Source organism: Mus caroli, unplaced genomic scaffold, assembly GCF_978045245.1.
Source record: "Mus caroli unplaced genomic scaffold, Mus_caroli_1 scaffold_18, whole genome shotgun sequence".
In the NCBI taxonomy this organism is placed as follows: Eukaryota; Metazoa; Chordata; class Mammalia; order Rodentia; family Muridae; genus Mus; species Mus caroli.
In genome coordinates this window covers 63,589,453-63,615,202 of record NW_028227273.1, presented here as the reverse complement: position 1 = coordinate 63,615,202, position 25,750 = coordinate 63,589,453, and the positions used below count along the sequence as shown (strand labels likewise).

The following is a 25,750-nucleotide window of genomic DNA, read 5'->3' as shown; positions in this document are numbered from 1 at the left end:
CAATCCTGCCATCACCGGGACAGTGGACCTTAGAAAGCATGCTTGAACTTCCCTCTAGCAAGCTGCAGGAAACTCCGTGGTTTGTGTTTATCCACCAAGGCCAAGGCCAGCTGTCTGGGTAGCACGTTTCCTGGTTATGCATCCTGCTTAACCTAAGACTCAACTGGGGAATCTGTGGATCACCTGAGGGCGTCAGAATTCACAGACACCTCCGACTGCACCTGCATCTTACTCTGGCAGGGTCCTGAGCCCCTGGAATGGGCTTAAGCTGGGAGCCCACAAGGTAATGTGCCAGCTCACTGCCTGGCCTAAAGCAGTGGCTCAGAACATGTCTGTCAAGCTGGTGAATCATGTCAGATTTCTGAGCTAACCTGGACCCAAGCTCACAGACTGGGGTTCCTACCCAGTTAAATGATTCAGTATCGGTTGAATTATGATGTTAATTAGGAAGTGGCAACAGGAGACAACAGAGCCTGAAAGCATCAGCAGTTCTCATCCCAAATGAAAGGCTTAGGAGGGCTGTGTCTTCCATTCCTTCCCCATCTCCTCAGACATTTATAGTTAATTAATATTAATGGTGGAAGATCATTTCACTGTGATATGAAGTTATAAATTTGAAATCAGATTACAAGTCCACAAATGCCTCTGTAATTGTAGCTGCTTTGTTTTAGTAAAAACCTGAGTACTACTTGATGTTACGGGGTTCCCTGGTCAGTGGGCTCCCAGTTAGTTCGCCAGTAGCAGCTGCCAGTAATAGGAGGAGGAGCTAATGGCGCTGTGGGCACATGAACGTTGTCCTTTGGTTTAAATCTGTGACTTGGACAGCAGGTTGGCACAGAACTAGATCTTCAGTTAGAACTGAAATATAAATAAGCAGGCTTCCGGGAGACTCCCTTAGAACACTCAGAGTAACCCAGAGGAGAGGCCACAAAGTTGGAAGGCTCAGCAGCTCCCTGGAAGACACAACTAACTACTCAGGCCTGATACAGCTGTGTAGTTCTGCTCCCTGCCTGCCCGAGGCCCTGTCCTGAAGCAGAAATACAGGCTGAGGCTCTGGGCACCAGAGACGAGCAAGCAACGGCTGTCAAGATGGCGTCTGTAGCACAGCAAAATCATGGGTTCTCTGGGACAAATTTAATGTGCAATGCTACAGGGAATGAGAAGGAAAACCAAGCAGGTTCACAGTGCCAAACTAGGTCACTAAGGGCACAGTCATTCTTTTTGCTGTTTGTGATTGCAACTTGGGCTCCGAATTATTGTATGACTTCAAATAAAAGAAGAAAAACCAAGGTTTGTGAAGAGACAGCCTCCCCCCTCCCTTTCTCCCCAGCAGCTGGCAAATGCATGCAATGCCAGATGCCCACCGCCCTGAAACCACGCTCTAAAACTCTGTAAGAAATGTTTACCACTGATACTCAGTGCATAATTTACAACACTGTGCTGAAATCCACTTATACTCCATTTCAAGGGATCGTGAAAAGAAAATGTCAACGGTGGGGGAAATACACTTTATGGGTCTTGGCTTAAAACAAAAGGAAAAACACACATGTGAGTCCCTCTCAGTGGAGGGAAATAGTTTAATAAATGGCCTAATGAACAGTGTAATGATGTTTTAAAAGTCAGTAGCAGGAAGGAGATGGCAGGAAAACAGAACAGAGGCTAATACGCTGTACAGCCTGGATAATGAACCCCTGGGTGATCCTGGCTCGAGTACTGGCATAAGAACTGTACTTTAAAAAAACCAATTTCAAACCTATGAATTATGATACGGCTAATAGGCTGTACAAATTAACATTCTGTGGAAGAAGCAATAGTGACTGTAGATAGAAAAGCATATAAAAATGCAGGTGAATCTCTCTGCAGTCTCTGGTCTTTGTGGCAACTCTGGAAGTGAGTCTCTTTCTGACTCATACCTCCCTATGTTGTAAAATCCGGAGTTCTCAGGACCGTTGGTTGTGAAATCACTGGCTCCCCCAGGTGTGATATGGACCAGGGCAGGGGTCAAACTGCGAACGCATATTTCCAGAAGAAAATCCTAACTCATGCTCTGCTCTGGTCTGCCCATATTCTCACAGCACTATTGCAGTCTTTTTTTATTTTAAACTCTGGTGTTAGCTGGGAGGTGGTGCCACATGCCTTTAATCCCAGCACTTGGAAGGCAGGTGGATCTCTGAGTTTAGGGCCAGCCTGGTCTATACAGGGAAATCCTATCTCTGAAACAAACAATCCAAAACAAAAAACAAACCAAACAACAACAAAACCATGGTATGACTACCTATACAAAGTGTTGAGACAGGTATTAGGACCAGGAGACCAGGGTTCTGAGCTGTGCCCCACCATTAGACATAGTCTTGGGAAAGTACTGTGTCCTCCACCTCAGCTTCACATTCGCAAGGCGATGGATGCCTGAGCTGAGACTCTTGAAGCTCTTTTTTTTTTTTTTTTTTTTTTTTTTTTGGCTTTTCGAGACAGGGTTTCTCTGTGTAGCCCTGGCTGTCCTGGAACTCACTTTGTAGACAAGGCTGGCCTCAAACTCAGAAATCCGCCTGCCTCTGCTGGGATTAAAGGCGTGCTCCACCACGCCCGACTTGAAAAATGATTTTAAAGTGTCATTTCCTCCCAACCGATCTCCTTGTTTCCTTATTAAATGGTATGAAAAGGGATCCAAGGATGAGGTCAGAAAAAACTGATCATTTGATAGGGTCTTAGGAGGACTGGAGCTTGAGGGTGAGCTGGAGGAGATAAAGGTGACTGAGCTGTCACAGGCTTGGTCACTGGTCTGCAGTGAAAGGCAGGCAGGACCTCACCTGTGCAGACAGCACTGCAGCAGAAAGGTTAGGAAGCCTGGGAGGACCAGAGCAATACGGAAGGGATACTGTGGTGTCTGACCACGGTGCGTTAGTATCAGCAGAACAGATGAAAAGCAGACAAGAGCTGCTCATGTGGAGACAAAGGATGTGCTTAGGTACAGTCTGACTGTCTTCAGCAGATGGCTGAAGCTGCTCTACAGGTGACAAGGGGATTACAAGCAACAACAACAACAACCCAGCCCCAGGGTTACAGACTCTAGAACTGCAACAAACTGAACAGAAGCCACGGGGAGAGAGACAACAGGGAGGGAGTGTCAGAGGAAGGGCGGACACTGCGGAAAAATCAAACGCCAAGTGTGGAGAGCACAGGAAAGACAAAGGTGAGATGCCCATGAAAGGGCACAGTGGCAGGAGCTACAGGGCAGGGCAAGGAGATGAGGAACATGGGCTGAGTTAGAAACCGAGCGGTGGAAATGATGATGGGAAGAGGCAAAGCCAAGAGACTAAGATAGTTAAGAAAGCGAACTCCTTAGCCACAAGTGCTAACTCTGTACACTAGGACTGTTGAAGACACCACACACGCACGCGTACTCGTACACACACACACACACACACACACACACATTCTCTTAAATCCAGGAAGAATCCACGACACTCTGGGATGGGCCTGAGCCAGTATTGATGGGTGAGGACTAGGAAAACCTCCCCGGGACTTAGAAGCTGGCTCCTGACTTCTGGGGTCGAGTCTGGAAACTGAGGCAGATCACACTAAAAGACAAGCTCTCCCTTTCTGTGCCTTCACCATGAGCTGTCCCTCTGTGTTTCAGAGATACCATCCTGGCTGTGGGTTTCTAGAAGGCACACTGCGATGACTGCTGCTTTAGCGCACAGTGCTCAGCTTGCTCTAGGGTCAAGGGGCAGGTCCTACACCTAGCAGTGTCTACAGCAGAAGGCCAAGGTGAAAGAGCCCGCCCAGCCAGTTAACGTTCTGCTGCCCAAGGCCAGGAGTGGGGACTGAGCTCCAGGACTCCAGAGCAGTCAGATTCTCCTAGCAGGGAGAGGGGCACAAATGTTCCATGAGTCCACTCTAGAGTCCAAGGGCAGTATTCTTTTAAAAAATTATTTTAACTTTTTTTTTTAACTATCTTTACTTTGAAAATTCAGAGAAGCCACTGAAACCTATTAACCCAACAGAGTTAGGGTTTTAAATCAAATCCATTTCTGAAGTGAAAGGGGCACAGCTGGCACAGGATCTAAAAGCTCTCAGCCTTCCATAAAGAACTTTCCTTGCCTAGCAGCAGCTGTAGAGAAAGGAAATGGACGCCCAGCCCATAACCAACCTCAAGTGACAGACACACTGTTCCTGGGGATCCACGTCACAGACTAAGGGGCAGTGAGAGATGACAAAGAAGAATCTGCCTGATCATGCACACTTTATGTTCACACAGCTGGCTAAGGAGTTTTCACTAAGAAATGCTACATCGTTTTCTAAATATTCTAAATAGCAGGCACGCGGAAAGCTGTTACCCTTACAGAAGAGCATAGCTGTGTGGTTAAGCAAGGGAGATGGCAGTAAGAGCTGGAGGGACGACTGCAGGAGACCATTTCCTTCCAGTTCCTTCAGCTGTGAGGGTTCTGGGTAGGGAGGATTCTCACCCACAACCTACAGACAGCGCCAACATGCTCTGCCTCCTGGATCACCCTCTCTCCCATGTCTTCCATTGGATGGAGAAAGTTCTACACAAAACTATGTGAAATAAAAATGTCCTCTTTAAAAGCACAGGTCTGGCCAACGAATGAGCTGTTGATGTTTCCTACTCTAAATATTCACCACTTTGATCGCTCAGAAATGATGGGTGCACACAGACCCCTCCACAGACAAGCTCTGGTACTCAGCAATATGCCCTTTAGAACTGGATCTGTGCATTTTACCTGACTTCTGCTGGGGGAGGGTATCCTCTTATGAGGATGTGTTTCTTTATGTTCAAATTCTAAAAGTCTTGACAAGAATTAACATCTGAGTTTGCCCTTTAAAAAATAAAGGAAAGAACATGGCTGGCTTTTTCATTATTGTCAAAGTGTGAAAAAAAATGGAATTAAGTATGAAGAGAGAAAAATAAAATCTTCATCCAGCTGTTTGAAAGTGACAATTACACAACCAGCACTCATTAATTGGCTCACACTTCCAGAAGGAACAAGTAAACACACTCTTCAAGCCCTGCAGGAGTGAGAAGGGGGAGGAGCCTGGGATCCAGGATGGGGAGGAGCCTGAGCCCTGCAGGAGTAAGAAGGGGAGGTGCCTGGGATCTCAGTGAGGTCTCTGGGACAGCCCTTTCCAGGACACTAACCCTGATGCTGATGGGGAACTTCTCCCAGTAGCAGCAATGGTGAAGATGTTCCCCTCTTCAAAATCTGCTTGCTAGAGCTGACAAGATGGCTCAGTGGTAGAGAGCATGTTTTGCTCTTGCAGAGGACCTGTGATGAGTTCCTAGCACCCGCATGGTGGCTCACAACCACCCTAACTCCATTTTCAGGGGATCTGATGCCTTTTTCTGACCTCTGAGGATACTGGGTGCATACATGGTATATATAATACATAGGCAAGACTTTCAAACACATAAAATTCTATAAAACAAAACCCCACTTGCCTTTTGGCATGCTTGTGACATGTTTGTTACATATAATGGCAAATTGCACTGCTAGCCATGACTTCCTAGCAATTGCTCAAAGACTCTGTTATGTTGACTTCTGGCTAAGGAATAAAATAGGTGGGAAAATTGCTTTCTAGACTTTGTCACCAACAATGGGAAAGATGATATAGAAAAATGAAGGCAAAGTCAGTCACTAGGTTTAAATGTGCTGTTTTTCAATCTCAGAACAATTTCAAAGAGGTCCGAGGCTGTAACTCCCCACCCTAAAATGTGCTGACATCCTCCCAACCAGGGAAGTGCTCGGAAGAGGAACACAATTTCCCGTCCTCTCTACGATTCCCAGTCATCAGACAGCAGTCACAGAAACAGAGGCCAGGACAGACCTGTGCTTCCTGGGGTCTGAGTGTCTCATAAGCAGTCAGGGGCACAGGACTCCTCAGATGTGCCTGCCATCATGTGGGGAGCAGGGGGCAGAGCAGGGGAGCCCCAGACACAGGGACTGTGAGGTGCTCACTGGGGAAATCACAGAGAAGATTTCACATGAGAATGCTGCAGAAATGCTGTCATCTCAAGCCTGGCTTGATCCGAGAGGCTGGCCAGCCTCCAGGAGGGCTGGGAGGAGGTGCTGCTTGGGCCCCTGGTGTCCAGTATCCTAAAAGCTGCTGGGAGAGAGCGCCATGCAACACAATTCCTTCATTTAGTGCTGACAGGGAAGAAAACAGGCTGCTCTACCTGCCCGGGCTTTGCAAATGCAGGCAAGGACTCACAGCTACAAAGTGTTTATATCTGCAGCAAGAAAAAAGTTTCCTCAAATGCAGCTGTTTTTCTAAAAACATTTTCTATGAAATAGGTGTAAATTGGTCAAAAATGTAGAAAATTAGAAATACTTTCCATAACTCAACTGCACCAAGGTGATCACTATCAACAGGGTGGGTTTTCGTCTATCATCTTTCTCTTCTTTTGATGATATGTCTACAATTCTGAACTCTGTCCTTAAGTCCTCAGTCCTGGAGTGAGTACTTGAGAAACACTCAGACAGTAGGAAAGACAGTAGCATGACAGGCAGAGGTGAGTTAGGCAGAGAAAAAGACAGAGAACAATTCAAGGCCTTGGATTATCAATGTCTGACCCCAGGGGACCCCAAGGCAGCATTGGGGGGCTTTAGACAAAGGTGGCTCCCAGTGCAGACATTTTTACTTTTCACTATTTCTGGAAGCCTGGAATATGACAGAGGGAAGCCAGGTATGGTGGTTCACATCTGTCATACTAGCAACTCAAGAGGCAGGGGGATTCCACAAATTTGAGGAGACCCTGGTCTTTACAATAAGTTTCAATCTAGCTGGGGCTATGCAGCAAAACCCACGCGTGGTAAACAAGGCCAGTTAGGTGTCCTCAGCAGGGACAAGGCACCTGTCAGCAAGCTCAGGGACCTGAGCAAGAGGCCTAGCCCCACGCCCCATGGACTCCTTCCTGCAAGCTATCCACTGACTTTCACAGGATACACAACCTCAAAATAGGTCGTGATAAAAAATGTAAATGATGCAAGAGCAGCAGACAGTGCAATAACCGGATGCCTAGAAGCCTCTATAGAAACAAGAATGGGCCAGCAGCAGACCTTTTCTCAGCAACGTTGGATGGTAGATGGCAGGAAGTCTGAGGTTCTCAGAGGATGAATTTTACACAGGAATGAACTCCTGGGGGAACCCAATCCATGTCGAACTGTGATTCAGACACTTAAAAACTCCTATTAGCTGCTTTTGACATGCCTCTTCTGAAAAAAATCTACGGATCTACTCTACATAGTGTCTATCAATGATCTTAACTAAATGTTCTGCCTCCAAAGACCAAGCGATCTATACTGAGCTTCAGGGTAGCCTATGAGAGAGAATGGAAAAGGAACTAACCACCAGGATAGCACTAGGGGGTTCTTCCTTATAGCAATTTACACAACTGTGTATCCACATGGTAAGTAGTGAGTGTGACTCAGTAACAGGCTGGTGGAGACCCTTAAGGGTAAACCTCACACTCCAAACAAAATTAATAAAGCTGCTGAATGAACAGAGAATAAGATGCTGTCGATAATACAGAGGTTAGCAGGAAACAAACCAGAAAGCCGATAAACAGTCAGAGGCAGCACCTCTGAGGAACACACAGGAAGATGGGAAGGTCAGTTGTGCTCTCTGCCCAGGTCCCCTGAATTGTTTAACGTTCGGTGTGCTGTTTGCAAACTGTTAGAAACGATTAGGTCCAACAGTTTAGAAGAGAGCAGAGGAGGAGAATAACTTGACTGTAAGGTCTGAAGGTTCAGGGTAAGAGAATATGAGAAGAACAAGAGCTACAAAAAAGTTTAAAAAACAAAACTGCCAATACTAAAGCCAGACTTTTCCAATAGGAAAGAGCATCTTCACCATGGAAGTAAACCAGAGCAGGCCAACCAGAGCTCTGTGCACCCAACCACTCTTACCGTACTACCTCTCATGAACAGGAAACTGCAGTTCTCCATGCTAAAAGGATCTTCTCTTAACATCTGCTGAAAGACCCAAGGGACCACACAGATGGTAGAGGTACAGCGAACTGATTACATCTATACATGTAAAATCCTAACTGTTCCCACTGATTCTAATGGAGTCAACAGAATCTTGCCTTCCTTTTCCTTCTTGTTTGTTCTGATACATCAGAAGTTCACAGCTTATTAATATGTAAACCACTACCAGAGAGCCTGTGTGCCACAATCGAAGTTGAGAGCTTGTTAATTATTTAAGTCCATCAATGAATGGAAACAAACCAATAAGATGCTGATGGCCAGGCAAAAGCACTTAGAGAATCTGCACAGAGGAGATTCTGTGTATGGCAAGCGTGCTCTCGTGAAGGCTAGTGGTGCTCCCTGGATGGAGGCTTATAAAGAAACATATACATGACAGAGAAGACGTCAAGAATGCCAAGGATGGGGCTGGAGAGATGGATCAGTGGTTAAGAGCACTGGCTACTCTTTAAAAGGTCCTGAGTTCAAATCCCAGCAACCACATTGTGGCTCACAACCATCTCTAACGGAGTCTAATGCCCTCTTCTGGCATGCAGGTACATACGCAGATAAAACACTCATATACATAAAGTAAATAAAAATAAATTTTTTTTTTTTTTAAAAAAAACATGCCAAAGACGGTGAGCTGTGGGGATCCAGTCTCGCTCTGGAGAGAGGATTGGGGCAGGTGGATCACTGGGCTAGAGGCATGCCATTGTTTGTAAAGGGTCCCATCAGACTAGAACAAAGTAACCACCCTGTTCCCATGACTTCCGCACAGCGAGTTTGGTGTTCTTCTGTAATACTGTGATCTGTAAAGCGTGTGCTCTGTCACAGAGTCTGAATGAAAACTTGGCCCCTGCTCCATGGGAAAGATACCTCTTCTCTCAAACTACTTCTTTTATAAAACAAAGGGGTGGGCTGGAGAGATGGCAGCGGTTAAGAGCACCAACTGCTCTTCCAGAGGTCCTGAGTTCAATTCCCAGCAACCACATGGTGGCTCACAACCATCTGTAATGGCCTCTTCTGATGTGTCTGAAGAGAGCAATGGTGTTCTCATATACATAAAATAAATAAATCTTAAAACCAAATAAACAAGGGCAATATCCCAAAAGGCACTTTGTCTCCAGACAAGGAGATACAATGTATGAAAGCTCTGCAGTACTAGTTAGCAGATAATAGCTTGTTTCCCTACCTTACAGCCAAGGTGCTCACAGGACTCATATTCCCTGACTAGTGGTGTTCTAGTAACACTCCTGTGGACAGGCTGTTTTGTCCCCAGTGGCATGTGAGTGGGAGGAAGCCACACTATACAAGCCAGGGCTTCTTAGAATGAGCTATAACTTCTCATTCTGCTTCCATGACCTGTATCTGCTAGATGCAGTAGATACCAACGAGCCCCCAAACTATGATGAACCCATAAGGGTCCACTTCACAAGCAGGAGCAGCCACGTGGACTGTTACACTGTTACATGAAGCCAGTTAAACACCAAAGCTTCTATGTTACAGCCGAGTGTGAACAGCACCATAAACATGCTGTGTGATGACCAACAGTAGGGCTGATGGTACTGAACACTGACTCAAACACATTGTCAATGCCATTAAGAAATCAAGGACCGGGAGCATCGCTCAGGGAGAGCAACTCCCTAGCAGATGGGGAATCCTGGCACCCAACCAACCAAAGAACAGACATTAGAATAGAAATTACAGTGGAGCAAGCACACTAGGAGATGCTTAGCATACGAGCCACAGGCCAATCAAAGCCTCAGTGGCATGCACTTTGATGACTATGGCCCAGGGACAACGATAACAAGGCCGCCAAGGACAGGACACTGGTCTCTCACAAACCACTCAGGGCCATGCAGAGCAGCTCAGCTGGCCTTCAAAAAGTTCAATACAGTTACTCTAACAGTAGTTGATGGTGTTGAACAGAGTCAAGCATACAGTCATCAATGCCATTAAGAAATATGATGCATGGGCCGAGAGAGATGGCTCAGCAGTTAAGAGCATGGACTGCTCTTCCAGAGGTCCTGAGTTCAAATCCCAGCAACCACATGGTGACTCATAACCATGTGTAATACGAACTGGTGCCCGCTTCTGGTTTTTCTGAAAAGAGTGACAGTGTACTCAAATAAATAAAATGAATAAATCTTAAAAAAAAAAAGAAATATGATGTGGTAAGAGATCTACCCAAGAACGCTTAAACAGTATGTTCGCGCACTCTCCTGCACAGAAACATGCAAAGCAGCCTTAATCACTAAAGCTAAAGAGAAGAAGCAATTCAAATATCTGTCAGGATGAACAATGAAAGAAAATGAGGTCACACACCGGAATATTATTTACCCAGACAGAAAGAAAATCCTCCCGTACGCCAGATACAACCAGAACGAACTGGAGCACATGCTACGGAGAAGACACTGAGAACAGAAGGTCGTGCGTGTTATGATTCCGTTTATATAGGCTTCTTATCATTTGCAGATACAGAGACAAAGTAATTGACTAGATGCTGGAGCAGATGAAGGGAAATGGGTTTGTTTTCAGGAGGGCTAAGACAAATGTTGCTGGACACCAGAGAATGATGGTTGCCCAGTTTTGTGGATGTACTAAAATGCACGATTGCACACTTCCTAAGGGTGAACTTAGAATACAGGAAGATATTAGAGTTTGGGTGTAAATGCCCTCCGAGGCCCATGTGTGAAGGCTTGTCTGGTCACCAGCCTGTGCTGGCGATGGAGGTGGAGTGACGTCATGAATCAGAGGCGTGACCTGGAAGCCGACACTGGGGCTGCTGCAGCTCCTCTCTTCTGGCTCCCAGAGTCACCTGGAAAGATCATGATATGGGCAGCAACCCCGGAAACATGAGCCCCAAAGCCTTCTTCTGTGTAAGCTGTTTCTCAGTTCTGTGTCACAGGGATGGAGTCTGACTAACAGAATCCGAATTTGATTTTTAAAGACCAAGTCTCAGGTTTGCTCTGCTTTGTCTCCCAGAAGAAACCCCCCTGACAGGCACTGAGCTCTTCCCAGGCATCGTGGTTCAAGACTGGTCAGAAGCCCAGGATTCTTCCTCCCGGGTGTCCCCACAGGCGGGCAGGTGAGCTCGCACAGACCCAGCAGTGCCAAAGGCAGCTGAGCGCCTAAGGCGCATGCATCATGGCTTTCCTGGGGTTAGGTTCTCGATGAGGCAAGGTTTCTGCTATGAGGACGGGCATGAGATGAGAGGACAGAGCCCCACAGTAACTGCTCATGTAAAACTCTCCGAGGAAGTTCAAGTTCCTAAGAAGGCAGTGAGGACTGGAGCTCAGAGGGAGGACTACACAGGGAGTCTCTTACTTTCGTGAGAGTATGTCAGTCATTTTTAAGTTCAGGTCACAGGTAAAACCTGTTTGTGCACATCACAGAAATGCTCATTTAAATGCTTGGTAGTCAAACTGAAACAAAGGCTCATGGGAATGCACTCCACCTCCCTGCAGGGATCTTCTCAAGGGCCTCTGAGCTCACAGAGGCTGCCCTAACAGTGAAAGGTGCTACTTACTTGCAGGACACTTTCGTTCTGTCGGCCACCATGGTCCACTGCTGCTGATTGGTGGAAACCTCAACATAGTAGCTGTAGCTTCGATCATCGCAGTCCCAGAGTAATAACCTGAGGAGAGAGAGAACATGGCCTTGTCTTCATATCCTGTCATGGGGCCTGTGTCACTCCTCCCCAACCCCCTGTGCCCAACCTTGCATCCAGGACTGCAGAGGGAGAGACACTCCCCATGAGGACATGAAGAGAAGGAAGGGCTGGGCCAGGCTGTGGGTCCCATCTTTGGAAGTCTGCTTCACTAACCACCCAATCCCAGGGAGCCTCTGTCCCCTTACCAGCCAAGTTCAGACTGGCTTAGGAGGGAGTATGTCTGTCCTGAGTCACCTTTTCAGGCTCTCCAGCTTTCATTGTAGCATCTGAGCTAGCTGAGGATAAGATCCAAGAAACACCTGCTCAGGGGATCGGTGCCGCCAATGGATGCTAATGTATACTTACCGTGTTTTATGTTTCTTCTCATTCTTACCAGGTTTCCACATGACTCTGGTAAGATAACTTGCTGTGGAGATACAGCTATCCCTTAGCATTTGTAAGAGACTAGTCTATGGACATACTAGTCATATGTATATGTATATATATATGTGTGTGTGTGTGTATGTATATGTGTATATATATAAAACACCATATATATTTTATATATTACAGAATCTATGCACAGTCATATATATAGGAATATATATCCATATGTTCATATATCCCTGACATGTGAATACAAACTCATAAGTGTAGACAAACACACACATATACAGAGATGTGCATATGTGTATGCATGCACATTCTCCAGACAAGGTCTTGTGGTGCAGGCTAGGTCAGTGAGCCCTCAATCCTCTTGCTTGAGCCTCTTGAGTTGAGTGGCTGCAGGATTGTTAAATGTCCCACCTGACTTCTACAAAATTCCAATTATCCTTACGTGCCTCATAATACCCAATAAAAGTAAATGCCATTTGAATAGTTTTATTCTGTATTTTTAAAGGAACTGACCAAAAATATTGTGTGTCCTTTTAGGTAAATGTGCAACTATGTGAACCCTAAGTGTGTGAAGGCCAACTGTACTGGAAAACACACTCATTACCTGGGAACTTACTATCTTGGTCTTGTTCTGAGCCCTTTTTCTGCTCAGGTGAGAACTTTAATGGCCTATGTGAGTCCATTTACTCCAAGTTCAAAGCAGAATACACTCACCTACCAGTTTCAGAATAGCAGCTCCTTCTGAGGAAGGTATGATTGGGGAGCAAGATGAGGGTAGCCTCTAGAAGGCCAGAGACATGCGAGTTTTATCTCAACGGTAGTCACATGGCTATGGGAGCCTGGACATATTCATCAATCCATGCACAAAAGATGTGTGTATGCTCCATGTGTGGCTCTCCAATTAAAAACAGAATCTGAGCCTATAATATAGGCTCTGTGCTTGGCAGCTGACTATGCCTCAGAGGAAACAGATCACTCATCTCCACTATCTCTGCCATCTTTGCCTAAACAGAGTATGTGCAACGTCACACCGTGTAACAGGAAGTCACATGCACGTGCTTCCAATCAGCCACAACAGTGAGCACACGAAAGCAGTGCCCATGTCTAAATGGGTTTTCTTTCTTTCCTGCCTACCCCCCAAATGAGGTTTCTCTAGCTCTGGCTGTCCTCCTCTATACAGACCAGGCTGCCTGCCTCTGCCTCCTGAGTGTGGGACTAAAGGTGTGCACCAGCACCACCTGGCCTCAGTGGTTTCTCTCTACCCAGAGCTCAGCCCAGCATCTCACTCAGGCCAGCGCTCTGGAGATGTCAGCTAGGCAGACACAGCAGCAGCAGTGATGATAATGACAGCCAACATGGCTTTAATGCGCATGTGGTCCACAATTAGGTGCTCTGCAGTCTGATCTGTCATACACCTAACTACCCTCTCAGCAAGCACAACTGCTCTCCTCGAGTTATATAAACGGTAGACTCGAGCCTTGCAGCTGTGAGTACCTTATCTAAGCTCATTGTCAGTGTATGGGTGATGCGAGATTGCAGCCGGGTATCCCAATCTAAACCCAGTTCTGTAATCCCCCTGCCTGTTATTCCTACTTTATACATCTGAACTATATTTCTACTGTAAACCATCACTCTGTAACAGCCAATCCTGGGCCTTCTTTGAATCTTGCTATAGTCAATGGAATTCCTTGTATTTGTGTAAGGCTACTACTGTGGAGAATTAATGCTGTTGTGGTTGTTTCTCAGTCTTTCACCTGGGGTAGGCAAGCGTCCTACCACTGAGGGACGATCACAGCCCTCATAGTTTTCCTTCTGAGGCAGAGACTAAGTTGACAAAGCTGGCCTTGAACTTCCACTCCATAGCCTAGGTAGACCTTAAATTGTTTGGTCTCCTACCTTTCAGGCCTCAGAGCAGCTTAGATGACAGGACTGTGCCCATGGCCTAGCTCTTTTCCTTTCAATTCTCAGTTTCAGTTCTAAGTTCTGCTTGCTATCAAGTAATAGTCATTTGCTAATACAGATATGAAAAATACCAAGCAAATTAATTCTTCATTTCATAGTTCTAGTAACAGAATTCTCTAAAGACAATCCTCAGTAGGAGGCTGTTCTTCCGTTTGTATTGCTTTATTCCTGTTTGTTTGGAGACAGAGTCTCTGTGTAGCCCTGGCTGTCCTGGAACTCACTCTGTAGATCAGGCTGGGATTGAACTCAGAGATCCACCTGCCTCTCCCTCCCAAGTGATGAGACTAAAGGCGTGAGCCACCATTCCCTCCTATCCTTCCAGACAAACATGAGTAAATAAATGTCTTAAAGAAACCCAAATGAAAACACTTGGTCCCTGTGGGACAGAACCTAACCAGATGTTTCATAAGAGACCGCCTTGAGGATACACAATAAGGAGAAGACACAGAGTGTCGAGCAATTATGAGTACTGTGAATGTCCCCAGAGATTCTTGGAGTGACTGAAGTATCAGAAGCTAATTAGTGGTGGCACGCACCTTTAATTCCAACAAAGGGAGGCAGAGGCAGGAGGATCTGAGTTTGGGGACAGCCTGGACTACAGAGCGAGTTCCATGGCTCGAATCTTCTATATCATAGGTAATGACTTCATAGCATTTCATTCTACCAATGTCCAACAATTTAAAGTCTCTTAGTGCTCAACAATTAGGTACTTAGTAAGATTTCACTGTCAGGAAAATTCTTCAATAAACATTAGCTAAACCCACTACTTTTCTTAAACATTTATATATGAAAATCTCTGGGATCTACTTTTTCTTTTAAAATCCACTACTTCTCTCGAAAGTTTGTACAAAACAAGTTCTTCTTTTGAGGTTGTGGTGTGTATTATAGAATAGCTGTAGACCTCTCCTCTCACCTTCAACCAAAAAAAAAAAAAAAAAAAAAAATCTGTAATAGGTTAAACTGCCAGTGGCTTCTAGCCAGTGCCATTTTCTGTGCATCTTACAGACACCCGCACTTAGAAACACCCTGGTGTTAGGGACAAAACACATTTCATTAATTTGCACGTTTTTTAAAAAAACTTATCATCGAACTTGAACATTCTGTGTATTTTCTATATTTATCCTATTGCTAATGACTTACAAAATGCCCTCTACATCTGAAGGATATTAATTCACTGCCTATCAGAGTTGGCATGCTAAAGATATTAATTTTTATTAGCCTAGTCCATCGATCTTTACCTTAGTAATTTTTCCTAGCCTAAATTTTTTCTGTCCTGAATTGCAGCCAAGAGCACACACTGGTTGAGACATCGCCTTTCTATTCTTCTATTAAGAGTCCCTGGGGAATGCAGGGTCACGGTGACTCGAGTGGAAAGGGACACTGATGGATATCGGGTTATCAAGTGTAGGGCTCTGACTTCTACTCGGGGAGTTTTATAAGATCCAAATTCATGTGCCAGGATGCATACTTGCTTGGGATTTGGACTGCGTCATGAATCAGTCCTTTTGTTGATTCTACTGAAAAAGCAGGTTCAGTTTAAACCCTATAAGCAAACCTGAACCAAGCTCCTTTCTTTCTACAGGTTGGAACTGGGCTCTCATTAGGCACAGTGTAACACCCCACACCGCCCGCGAGTCTTTGTCTGCCTGCAAAGTCTGTTCTTAGGCATTTGCACCGACAGCATAGAGACATTTCTGGCTTGTAATCTGGCTGGGAATGTTTGCAGAGTGTGATCGCCCAGCACAGACACTCCTTGTGACCTTAAAGAAGATGAGCTCCTTAAACATACCCCTCCCCCTCTACCCCCACTATCAGAAGCCATTTTCAAAGAGGCCGACTTTATCCTACCAGAGAGATTCACCAATGCAGATCAGGTCTGTGAATGACTGCCACAGACCTCATTACCTAATGAGCACCGCATAAACGCCTGGTGACATTACCGGTTGGCTCCTCCATCTCCCCTTATTCTTACAGTGGAGTCTCCCTAAAAACAGCGAGGTGCTGGCTCTTTATAAAATTGATTAACAGATGTGATTCTGCTTACATCTTCCATAAATGCTCTGGCTGGTTGCATACCATTGATTACCCAGGGCTCAGTTTACAGCAACTAATTGCTCTCCTTGCTGCTGTTTTGATACAAAATTCGATAGTGAATATGATTTCAAAACTCTTGTCTTTGTGGCCTGAGTCAGAAGTGACTGGAGGCAAACCCAGTGGACTCAGTTTTCCCTTCTTAAAATAATTGCTCTCTCATCAGTCTGTGAAGAAAGTTTCCAAATTGTAGCATTCTAATTGGAAAGCCTGCATTATGCATGCGATGACAAACTGCATTGTGCTGAATGGCAGTTTTTTTATCCCTTTCTTAAGGGATTAATTCCATAGCAGACTGTGAACAATGGCTGAAGCCTAACAGGAGAGATCAACAGCTTCTCCACTGAATTGAGGCCTTTAGACCAGGAGCAGGGGCCTACTGGCCTGTTTCTAATTGCCTAGTGTCTGTGGCAGCCTCCCTGGAAGACATGGAGACACAACACACTGTTGCTGTTGCTAAGAGCTTCCTCATTCGGGGAAAACAGCCAACCAAAGCAAGATCAACAACCAGGCTATTAGTGACGTTATACATTATAGAATTCACTTATAAATGGTCAAAGACATTCATAACCTCAAAAAAGTATAAATAACATTCTTAGAGAACCAACCTTTAAGTTCCTCAGAAATAGTTGTCTTTCATTAAACAATTCCAAAATTTTACCAGGCACGAAGCACCATTAGGTAAATCTTCGAGTCTACTTAAGCTCACCCCATGACCTTCAATGTTTGCCTTGGCTGGGTACCTGGGTTCTTTCAGTCTCAAGCTGATAGCCCTCTGCATATGTTCTGGAGGGCTTGGATGACTGTGCGCCACATGGCATTCTCTCTGAAAACTGCCTGCAGTCCCATTTCAAAATGGTGTGGGAGTTCCTGGGCCCAGTGTGTCCTGCAATCCTGGTTGCAGCCTAGGAAGCAAACGCTTGCTGAGCTAATCACACTTCCTGCCTCAAAACCAGAGGGTATGGCCTCAATTGGCCCTGCCCCTTACACGAGATAACGAGGAGGCAGACACTCCAGGGCGGCACCAGGAGGGAAGGAGCCATGGACACCTAGTGGGGCTGCTGCTGACACAGGCAGGCCCACCATGTGCCACCAGGGTTCATGAGAAATTACCCAATCACAAGGAAGCTCCCTTTATGGCTTAAACCATCTTTACTTGGCTTCTGTCACTTGGAACCAATCAAGCTAAGAGCACACTGGAGCAAGGTCTTCCTGCTGCAGGAGAGGTGGTTTCTGTAGAGGTTGAGAGCGGCTGGACTGAGATGTGGGATGACAAGGTGAGGGGTGAGGACTGGCTCAGTGAGGGAGCTCTGCAGGGACTGGACTGTGCACTGACTAATTACCAAGCACACTTCAAAACCAACCAGCAGAGGGGCTGGGGAGCTTGACCAGAGGGACAAGGAGGCCACAGTGCAGGTCCAAGGATCCAAGGGGCAGGGAAGTACTGTGTACTACTGGGCTGAGGGGTAGACTGAAGCCAGAACAGAGATCTGGAAACAGATCAGATGCTGCAACCAAGTGGGGATCTAAGGCACTTGCGCCTCGTTGAAGAATATAGTTCTCACTGTTCTGGTGCAAAGAAGACAGACACAATATGAGAGCCCCTCTCTGACTCCTATTGTCAACAGGGGCAGACAGCCAGTGCAGCTGTCTGATGTTGCTCCAGACTGACTAGTGATAAACGGAGTTTCCCACAAATGAGAGGGTTTCTTGTTGTCTGCCATGGTATCTGATAGTGTGTGTGTCCTCTGGTTAGGAGCAGGGTCCAACTGAGTAGAACTGCTGGAGGACCCAAGTCCAAAATGAGATCCTCAGCAGAGTCTGAAGAGGACAAACGCTGCCCTGAAGATCCCAGAAACGAGAAGACTGAAGGAGCTGTGGCCACAGTGGCCAGGCCTCCAAGGACACAGCCTCCTAGGGCAGAAGGAACACTGGACTTCTAGCATCAGGAGGGAACTGCAAGCCACTCACCAGAAGGAAGGTGCTCTTGGCAAGTACACTAGGCAGAACCCATCAAGGCCTCCACGTACTGTGGGACGCTGCTTAATCTCTCAAAGCTAGGGCACCGTCTGTTACACTTACAGCCAGGCGGCTGACAGGGAGAGCTGGGAAGGGCATTCTCAGATGACCTGACTCTTCCACTAGGCCTTACTTCTAAAAGGTTCCTCCATCGCTGAAAACATCTCTGTGACAAAATACTTGAGGTCATAAGCTTTAAAGAGGGTCAGCTTTCTTTTGGCACACAGGTTTTTGCCGTTTGGCTTTCACCTTGATCTCTCCATGCAGACCAGGCTGGCCTCTAACTAACTCACAAAGATCTGTGTGCCTCTGCTCCCAAGTGTTAGGATTAAAGGCGTGAGCCACTATACCTGGCCACAGCAGTTTTTGATGTTTCAGCCCATTACTTCTGGGTCTCTGGTGAGACAGAGTACATGGAATGAAACCACTTACAGCCAGGAGGCCGACAGGAGAGCTGGGAAGGGCAGGGTCCAGACTTCCTTCTAAGGCATTCTCAGATGACCTGACTCTTCGACTAGGCCTCACTTCTAAAAGGTTCCTCCATTGCTGAAAACATCCTGGGCATCACGGGCACCAAGCCTTTCATGGGCTGGTCTTTAAGGGTGTTTCCTATTCAGACAACAGCAGACACAGACCATGGGTTCTCTAAGAAAGTTAGACACAGTGGTCCTAGTCAGGGCTCAGTCTTGCTCAGGATCTTGGTCGGCTGCCTGTAGTTTGTGTGTATGCACTGGTGCCCCAAGAGGAAAAAATAAAGGGAGGTGGCCAAATAGACACTCGTGGAGGCCACTGTACAAGGACAACTGCCAACAAGAGAGTCATATCATAATCCAGGGCACTGCAAGTAGAGAACAGGCCTATGGGGGAGTCAAGACAGGACCATGGCTCTCCTGCTTGGAGAGAGTAAGCTTTAATTCAAGGTCAGGTGGTAATGAGGAGCGGATGGTTCACTCCTGGGACCTCTGCATCTACCCATTTGGATGGTGGGATAGCAGTGAGTGACTACACCCACTTCAAGCTACCTGTGCATACATTACCACACAAAGGGAAAACCAGAGCACTTCCTGCTTCTCAACACAGAACTTTTGTCTAAGTCATTGGTTAATTTTCTGACATGGGCTAAACACTGTCCCAGCTACCTTTATTCATTCACTTGGTAAGCCTTTATTTTTTATTTCACATGTAAGTTTTGGCCCACTCTTATGATCTAGATTTCATACTACACAGTCATTTTTGAAGGAATTTCTTTCATTTTTAAGCTTCCATGTAAATATGATAAAACTATGTCTAGGCCAACGACCCTCAGAAGAAAAGCTCTCTTTCGTATTTCGAAGGTGACTCTTTTTACAATACAGACCCTTCCTTAAGCAAGTAGGTGGTATCAAGGTACAGGACTGGTTGACAAGTTCAAGTGTCATGCTGCTGAAGACCTTTAGGGCACAGGCACATTATGCAGGTAGGCAGCTTTTACAGATCTTTCCTGATATTTAAATTTGGCATTATCAAGTTCCCATTCTACAGCAAGACCATCTGGCCAGATCTCAGCAGCTTTGTCACAATGTGGAGGAACACAGAAACACTCAATGCCATGGGCTCCTGGCAGGCACAGACGAGGATCAGCAGGAGGCCGAGGGCTTCCTAGACTTTCAGCCAGCTCACTTACAGATTCATTTGCTGGGGAGAGCATCAGGGGCCACTGTAACTTTAAAAGGCCAGAGTCACTATCTTCTAAGAGCTAAAGGCAATATGCATTTATGTTATCTGCCCCCCTCCCCTGGAGTCTATGAAATTATTGGGAGGGTAAGACCAACAGACCTGACAAAGAGCTCAGGACTCACTGGGTTATAAGCTAAGTGTTAGGGACTTAGTTTATAAGCTAAGTGTTTGACTTCTTCAGTCTTCATGAGTCCTACAAGGTAAAATGATCCACCACGGCCTCCATCCAACAAGTGTGGGGAGGAACAGACTCCTGGCTCCACATCCCTACATAAAAACAGCCAAGGGATGCACCCTAAGGAAAGGTCGAGAGTCCCCACCACCTCATCAACTGGCTTATATTTAAGACTACAGAGGGTGGGGGGAGAGAGTGGATTACAGATGAAGTGCATTTCTCACAAAACCTCACTAACTAATCCATTCTCCTACCTCCATCCCTCCCTTCCTCTTTTCTATCAACACTGGACTGGACTGCCTTCCACTCACTATGCAAGTGCTCCAACTGAGCCGCAGCCAAGCCCACTCGCTGCTGCTTCTTCTCTTTCTTCTGTTCCTCCTGCCACTACATGCTAGCACACTCACGTAGCCTACACAAAGCACCTAGAAACAGGGCCAAAGAGGAATTTAATAAACTCCACAGCTCCTTTCCACTCCCTTGGGTCAAGCGTTCACAGGGCTGTGTCTGGCGGGAGAACTCACGATTTAGCTATAGGCAGATCTGTGTCTTCTCTCAATCTGGTGCAAGAGAGAATGGAAGGGCCAAACAAAGGCTTGACTCAACATCACAGGCAAGAGCACACTCCAGCAGAGATGAAGTACAAGGCAAAACTCTTCCTACACAATCATGTCCTTCCTCTATTTTTGCCCTCAGCCAATGTCGTTTCTGGTCTCTTAACTCAGTCAGTACTATTTCCCATGTCTCTTTGTCTTTCTTACCAGCTTGACCTCTTCACCTGAGTCAGATCTGGGTTCCCACCTCTGTCCCAGCTGTAAAGCAACCTCTTTCCCTCACAGGCACCATCTACAAAGTCCTGGGCACTTGCTGAGATGACTTTAATATCTCTCACTACCACCCGTGCCGGCTGAACCTTCCTGCCCTCACCTATTCTCCTAGAACCAATTCTCCTAGACCCTATATAATCAAAATCTGGCTGGCTCTCATATCTACTTGTCTTAAAATTTTCCTCCCCACATATCTGTTTTCTGGATTTCTTTTGTGAAGTCCACAAGAAAACCACCCTCAGAAACACAAGACCAAAGCAGTAAGTCATAAGAGCACTTATATACGATGTAGGGTCTTAAAGAAAAGGTAGCTTGTTCTGTTCCAAGGCTGAGCTGTGATAAATCACCACTCCCCGTGTGGTGCACGGCTTACCATTAAAATGAAGACATTAATGAGAACAATAATAGCAACATCTTCCCCACAGCACACAAAGGTGAAAATCCGAACTAACTGTAAGTTCTTATAAACAAAAGATAATTAATCAATTTAATATGTTGCTGTGTGATTAATCTTTTGAAGAATGGCAAGAAGCCAGAAAATAAGCAACATTTTGTGTGATTTCTTTCTTGCAATGGCTAGAGGAAAAATGGCTAATTAAGCTTTTCAATTGGATTCTTTTGATCACTGGCCACTCGGAACAGTTCTCTTGATCCACATCTTCAAAGCTGGGATCACAAGTTTTAATACAAACCTTTTCAGATGAACACTTACAACTTTACCTTTCCTAACTACTCAACAGCCATAATCAAACCACACTGGTGTGAGTTACAGGACCAAAGGCTAAATGAACAGTTGCCTTTCCCCTCTAAAGTCGCCTACACTGATCTATGCAGAGCTGGAGTGCAGGCGAGGGCTGGTAAGGGAGAGTCTAGTCCTTCTCACAGTCTCTGACTCCTGCCCCATCATTCCTCCCACATTTGCTTGGAGGAGGGATCCTAAGACGAGAGGAAACCCCCATCTTTGGAATGTATTCTACAGGAGCTACCTTTTTAGAAATAGCCCTTGCAGGTGTCGGCATGAATATTCACTAGCGTGTGCTGGGCATAGGGGCCAGTCTCCAAGCCCTGTACACTAATCCTTCAAAATGTATTCCAGGCAAGCCACCAGGGTAAACTCCCATATAGAAAGCAGGCTTTTCAGTGATGGATATTGGAAGGCTGAATGAAGGAAATCACAGGGAAGGAGGCAGATGAATAAATCACCCCTCTGGAGGCTCTGCAGGCAGCAAGACCCGGCCACACTGACTAGAGCTGCAGGAGGCACCACTAGTACACTGCACTTTGGGAATTAAATGCTGTCTCTTCCATTCAGTTGCTTCACCCTTCCTCATTAAGAAGAGCAAACATTTATGTCCCCTCTGTCCCTTTAAGGTTCCTATCTGGGCCAATAGGGCCCACAGGGACTTGCTGGAAACACCACCCTGTCAGTCTGCACTTGCAGAAAACAGAAGAAAAGACTTGGTACCCAAAAAGGATGTGAGTCCAGAGGTGAGATCTCACCTTACTTGGGGTCCTCCCTCTTCAGCACTGAGCCCCAAGAGTCCACACTGAATTGATGCTGAGGGCAGAAGAGGCTCTGGCTAGAGGACCCAGGGTGAGTCATAGAGAGATCATAGGATCATCGCTGGGGACATCATCCTGAGTCAACATCTAAAGAGTAGCCACTCTAATGGGCTGCGACACTCAGGAGATGGGTGGGGGCAGGAGTCATCTCCTCAGCCCAGGTGGACCAAATTAGGCTCCCGTCTCAGCTTAAGCCTCTGAGGGACACAGCACTTCTCAATGTGACAACAGGGTGTCTAGACTTGCCATGGGAGGCAACAGGCCCAACTCCACCTCTGTCTTTCTCTACAATAGTGCACAGCCTCACTTAATCTGTTAAATGGAAGGTGGTAGCTGTGGGGAGGGAGGAAAGAATGGGGTAGATAGAATTTAGAATAATTTGTGGTTTTATTTTTAATCTATTTTTTCCTTTTAATACAAAATGATGACACAGCTTTTGATATTCTTCTAAAATATCCACAAGATACATCTAGTCAGAAAAAAAAAAAAAGGAAACCAATGTTTTAAGAAGTATTCTTGAGAAGTTGACGATTCTCAGTTTCTAAAGGAGAATAAACCAGGGCTCAGGGCAAGAGGCAGTCTGCAAGCATGTGAGCATGTGCAAAGCCCTGGGCTCCACCTCATGCCCCAGACCTAAAGCCTCGTACGCTAGCGCTTCCATCGGCTCCTCTCCTTGTGGCAGCCCAAAAGCTTGTTCCTCACAAAAGCCTGAGTCATGGCATGTGTTTGGTTCCCAAATCAGATGCTGATGTTCAGTGTTGCTTCTAATAGTGGGCTTACAAGTATTAGCTTCACCTTTTGGAAGTGTGAAAGGCCTATGAATCCCCTAACCAGGCTTTCCCCATGTGGGCCACAGATGCCAGTGAGCCAAGTGTCTGGCTAGATTCCTCGAGGGCAATCTGCACATGTCTGGTAAGGCGGGTTTCCCGGAGCATAGCGATGCCCCTGAGAGGAAGCAAGTGTGACATGTGTACTGCAGACAACCTGGCCAAGATCGAGGCCTGAAGCCGGTCTCACTGAATAGCACAGAGCAGAGGAATACAGGAATGGTTTAAAAAAAGGTTGAGCCTAACCTAAAAATGTCTAAATTCTCTTTCACTGAATGTTTCAAAATATGTTTTTTAATGTGGCAAAATCCACACGGAGTTAAGCTTTGCTTCAGTCACAATTCCATCTTTGTTACTGAGACAGCTGCAGTGACATTTCTTGCCTTCCCTTTCTTACCAAATTTCTACTATTCTTACCCCAACGTTACAGAGTTAGAAAGGCAGAGAGGAACAGGGAGAGAGAGGAACAGGGAGAGGGAGGGAGAGAGACCATTCCCAAGTCCTCCTTACTCCCTGAACTGACTGTATGTGGCCACGATGAGCATCCTCAGGTGGAACACACACAAAAGCAACAGCCATCAGCTGCCACCCTCCATGTCCCAAAGAGGTTGGGCGGGCGGGCGGGAGGGCAAGTGAGCAGCTAGTTACAGAGAAACTTTAGTTCCCCAAAAAACATGCCCCAAACCCTTATACAGTGATTTACAGGGCAATGAGTGTGCCAGCAGCTTCGTGATGACCCACAGAGCAGACCCCTTCCGAGCTAAGCGGAGTGTGCAGCTGCGGGTTGGTGTCCAGGAGAGAATGGGTGTGCAGACATCTCCCCTCACCATCTCTCCAGTGCTGCCTCCTTGATTATAAAACACAATTTGCAAAATAGTTGGCCAGGGTACTGCAGGGTCAGAGATCAACAAGAACTAATAGCACTTGGCATTTTAACTCAACTTCTCAGTCCGGCGTCTCTGCAATGAAGACAATCTAAATGCGGGCAAGTCTTGGGCGCGTTGTTTCTAAACAGAACCAACTCGTTTCCACAGAACTCAACCTGCTTCTGAGTCCCACGTGGACAGCTAAAATGTCATTAAAGTAACCTAATCATGGCAAAGCCATTTCCCTATCTTTCTAAGAAGGTTATTACCAGTAAGATATTTACCTGGCTACTGCTAATTATCTATAGATAATGCCTTATCTGTTTCTTAACAAGATTGCAATGGACTTTCCAATAAACAGTATTTGGTTGCATTTGTCTTTTTTTTTTAACCACACAGAAATGAACACAGAAAGGTCAGTATCAGGAAGAAAACTGACAAGGGTTTGCAGGAGATTTCAGTGGACACTCAAACGGTATCTGCTTAAGGGACTTGGGAACAAGATCCTAGGTCCCAACAACCCAAGGGCTGTGCTGTGTGGATGAGCGATGCCCCTACAGGCCCAGGTGTTTGAGCACTTGGTCCCTAGCTGGTAGTGCTGTTTGGGGAGGTTTAGAAGGTACTGCCTTGCTGGAGGAAGTACTTCAGGGAGACGGGCTTTGAAGGTATTAGTATTGCCAAATTCCTGCCTCATGCTTGATGTCACTACTCCTGCCACACACCTCCTGACATAACTGACTTGACCCTGGGACGGAAAGTCAAAGAAACTCTGCCTTTTGTGTTGTTTTTAAACATTATTATTATTAAAGATACATTTCTGTGTATCCATGAATACCTGTATGCCAGAAGAGGGCATCAGAACTCATTATAGATGGTTGTAAGCCACCAAGTGGTTGCAGGGAATTGAACTCAGGACCTCTGGAAGAGCAACCAGTGCTCTTAACTGCTGGCCCATCTCTCCAGTCCTGGAACTCTGCCTTTGGTAAGTTGCCTTGGTCCTGGTGTTCTATCACAGTAACATGAAAATAACTAATACAAAGGTCCTGAGCTAAGTGTATGTCAAGGAAAATTCCAGAAAATGAGAAGCAAAGAAATACTGTTTACCAATAGAATGTTTGTCTGCAAACCCTCAAGCAAAAGACATAGAACGCAGCATGGTCTCTGTTCCTGGGAGAGGCAGGCTGTTACCCTCTGTCCGCCCCTAAATTGATTCTTAGCCCAATACAGTCTCATACTACGGAAGCAGGATGGCTGTGAGAGGATGCTGCCCCATGGCCTAGCTGTTCCTGAGCCCAGTCTTACCCTTAAATACTTTGTTACCTACATGGTAACATGGTTCTGCCATTACCACTTTGTTGTAAGGACAGAGAAGCAGGAGAAGGTGGCACAAAGAGGAAAGCAGAACCTTCATATGTAGGTGGAAGGTCAGATCCCAGAAGCGGTTCTACTCAGCCGTGGCCACTCTGAGTCTTCCCAGCTGCAGTCTGGTCAGGCTCATCCTTGGACATGAACCGAGGGGCCTGACCATAGCCATCCTTCACAATGGACTGACCACAGCCGTCCTTCACCGTGGACTGACCACAGCCATCCTTCACCGTGGACTGACCACAGCCATCGTTCACCTCGGACTGACCACAGCCGTTCTTCACCGTGGGCTGACCACAGCTGTCC

General features: G+C 46.2%; 1 protein-coding gene across 3 annotated transcripts in view; it reads right to left on the bottom strand.

Moving 5' to 3' along the window:
• Btbd9 (BTB domain containing 9) overlaps positions 1-25,750 on the bottom strand; it is a 351,932-nt gene that overhangs the window by 43,567 nt on the left and 282,615 nt on the right. For 2 of the 3 annotated variants that reach the window (XM_021186356.3, XM_021186357.3), the window contains exon 9: positions 11,515-11,622. In XM_021186356.3, the coding sequence (XP_021042015.1) occupies positions 11,515-11,622 (108 nt within the window). Of the gene's footprint in view, positions 1-10,406; positions 10,804-11,514; positions 11,623-25,750 lie in introns of those variants that run through there. The other variant, XM_021186361.3, reaches the window with a different exon arrangement.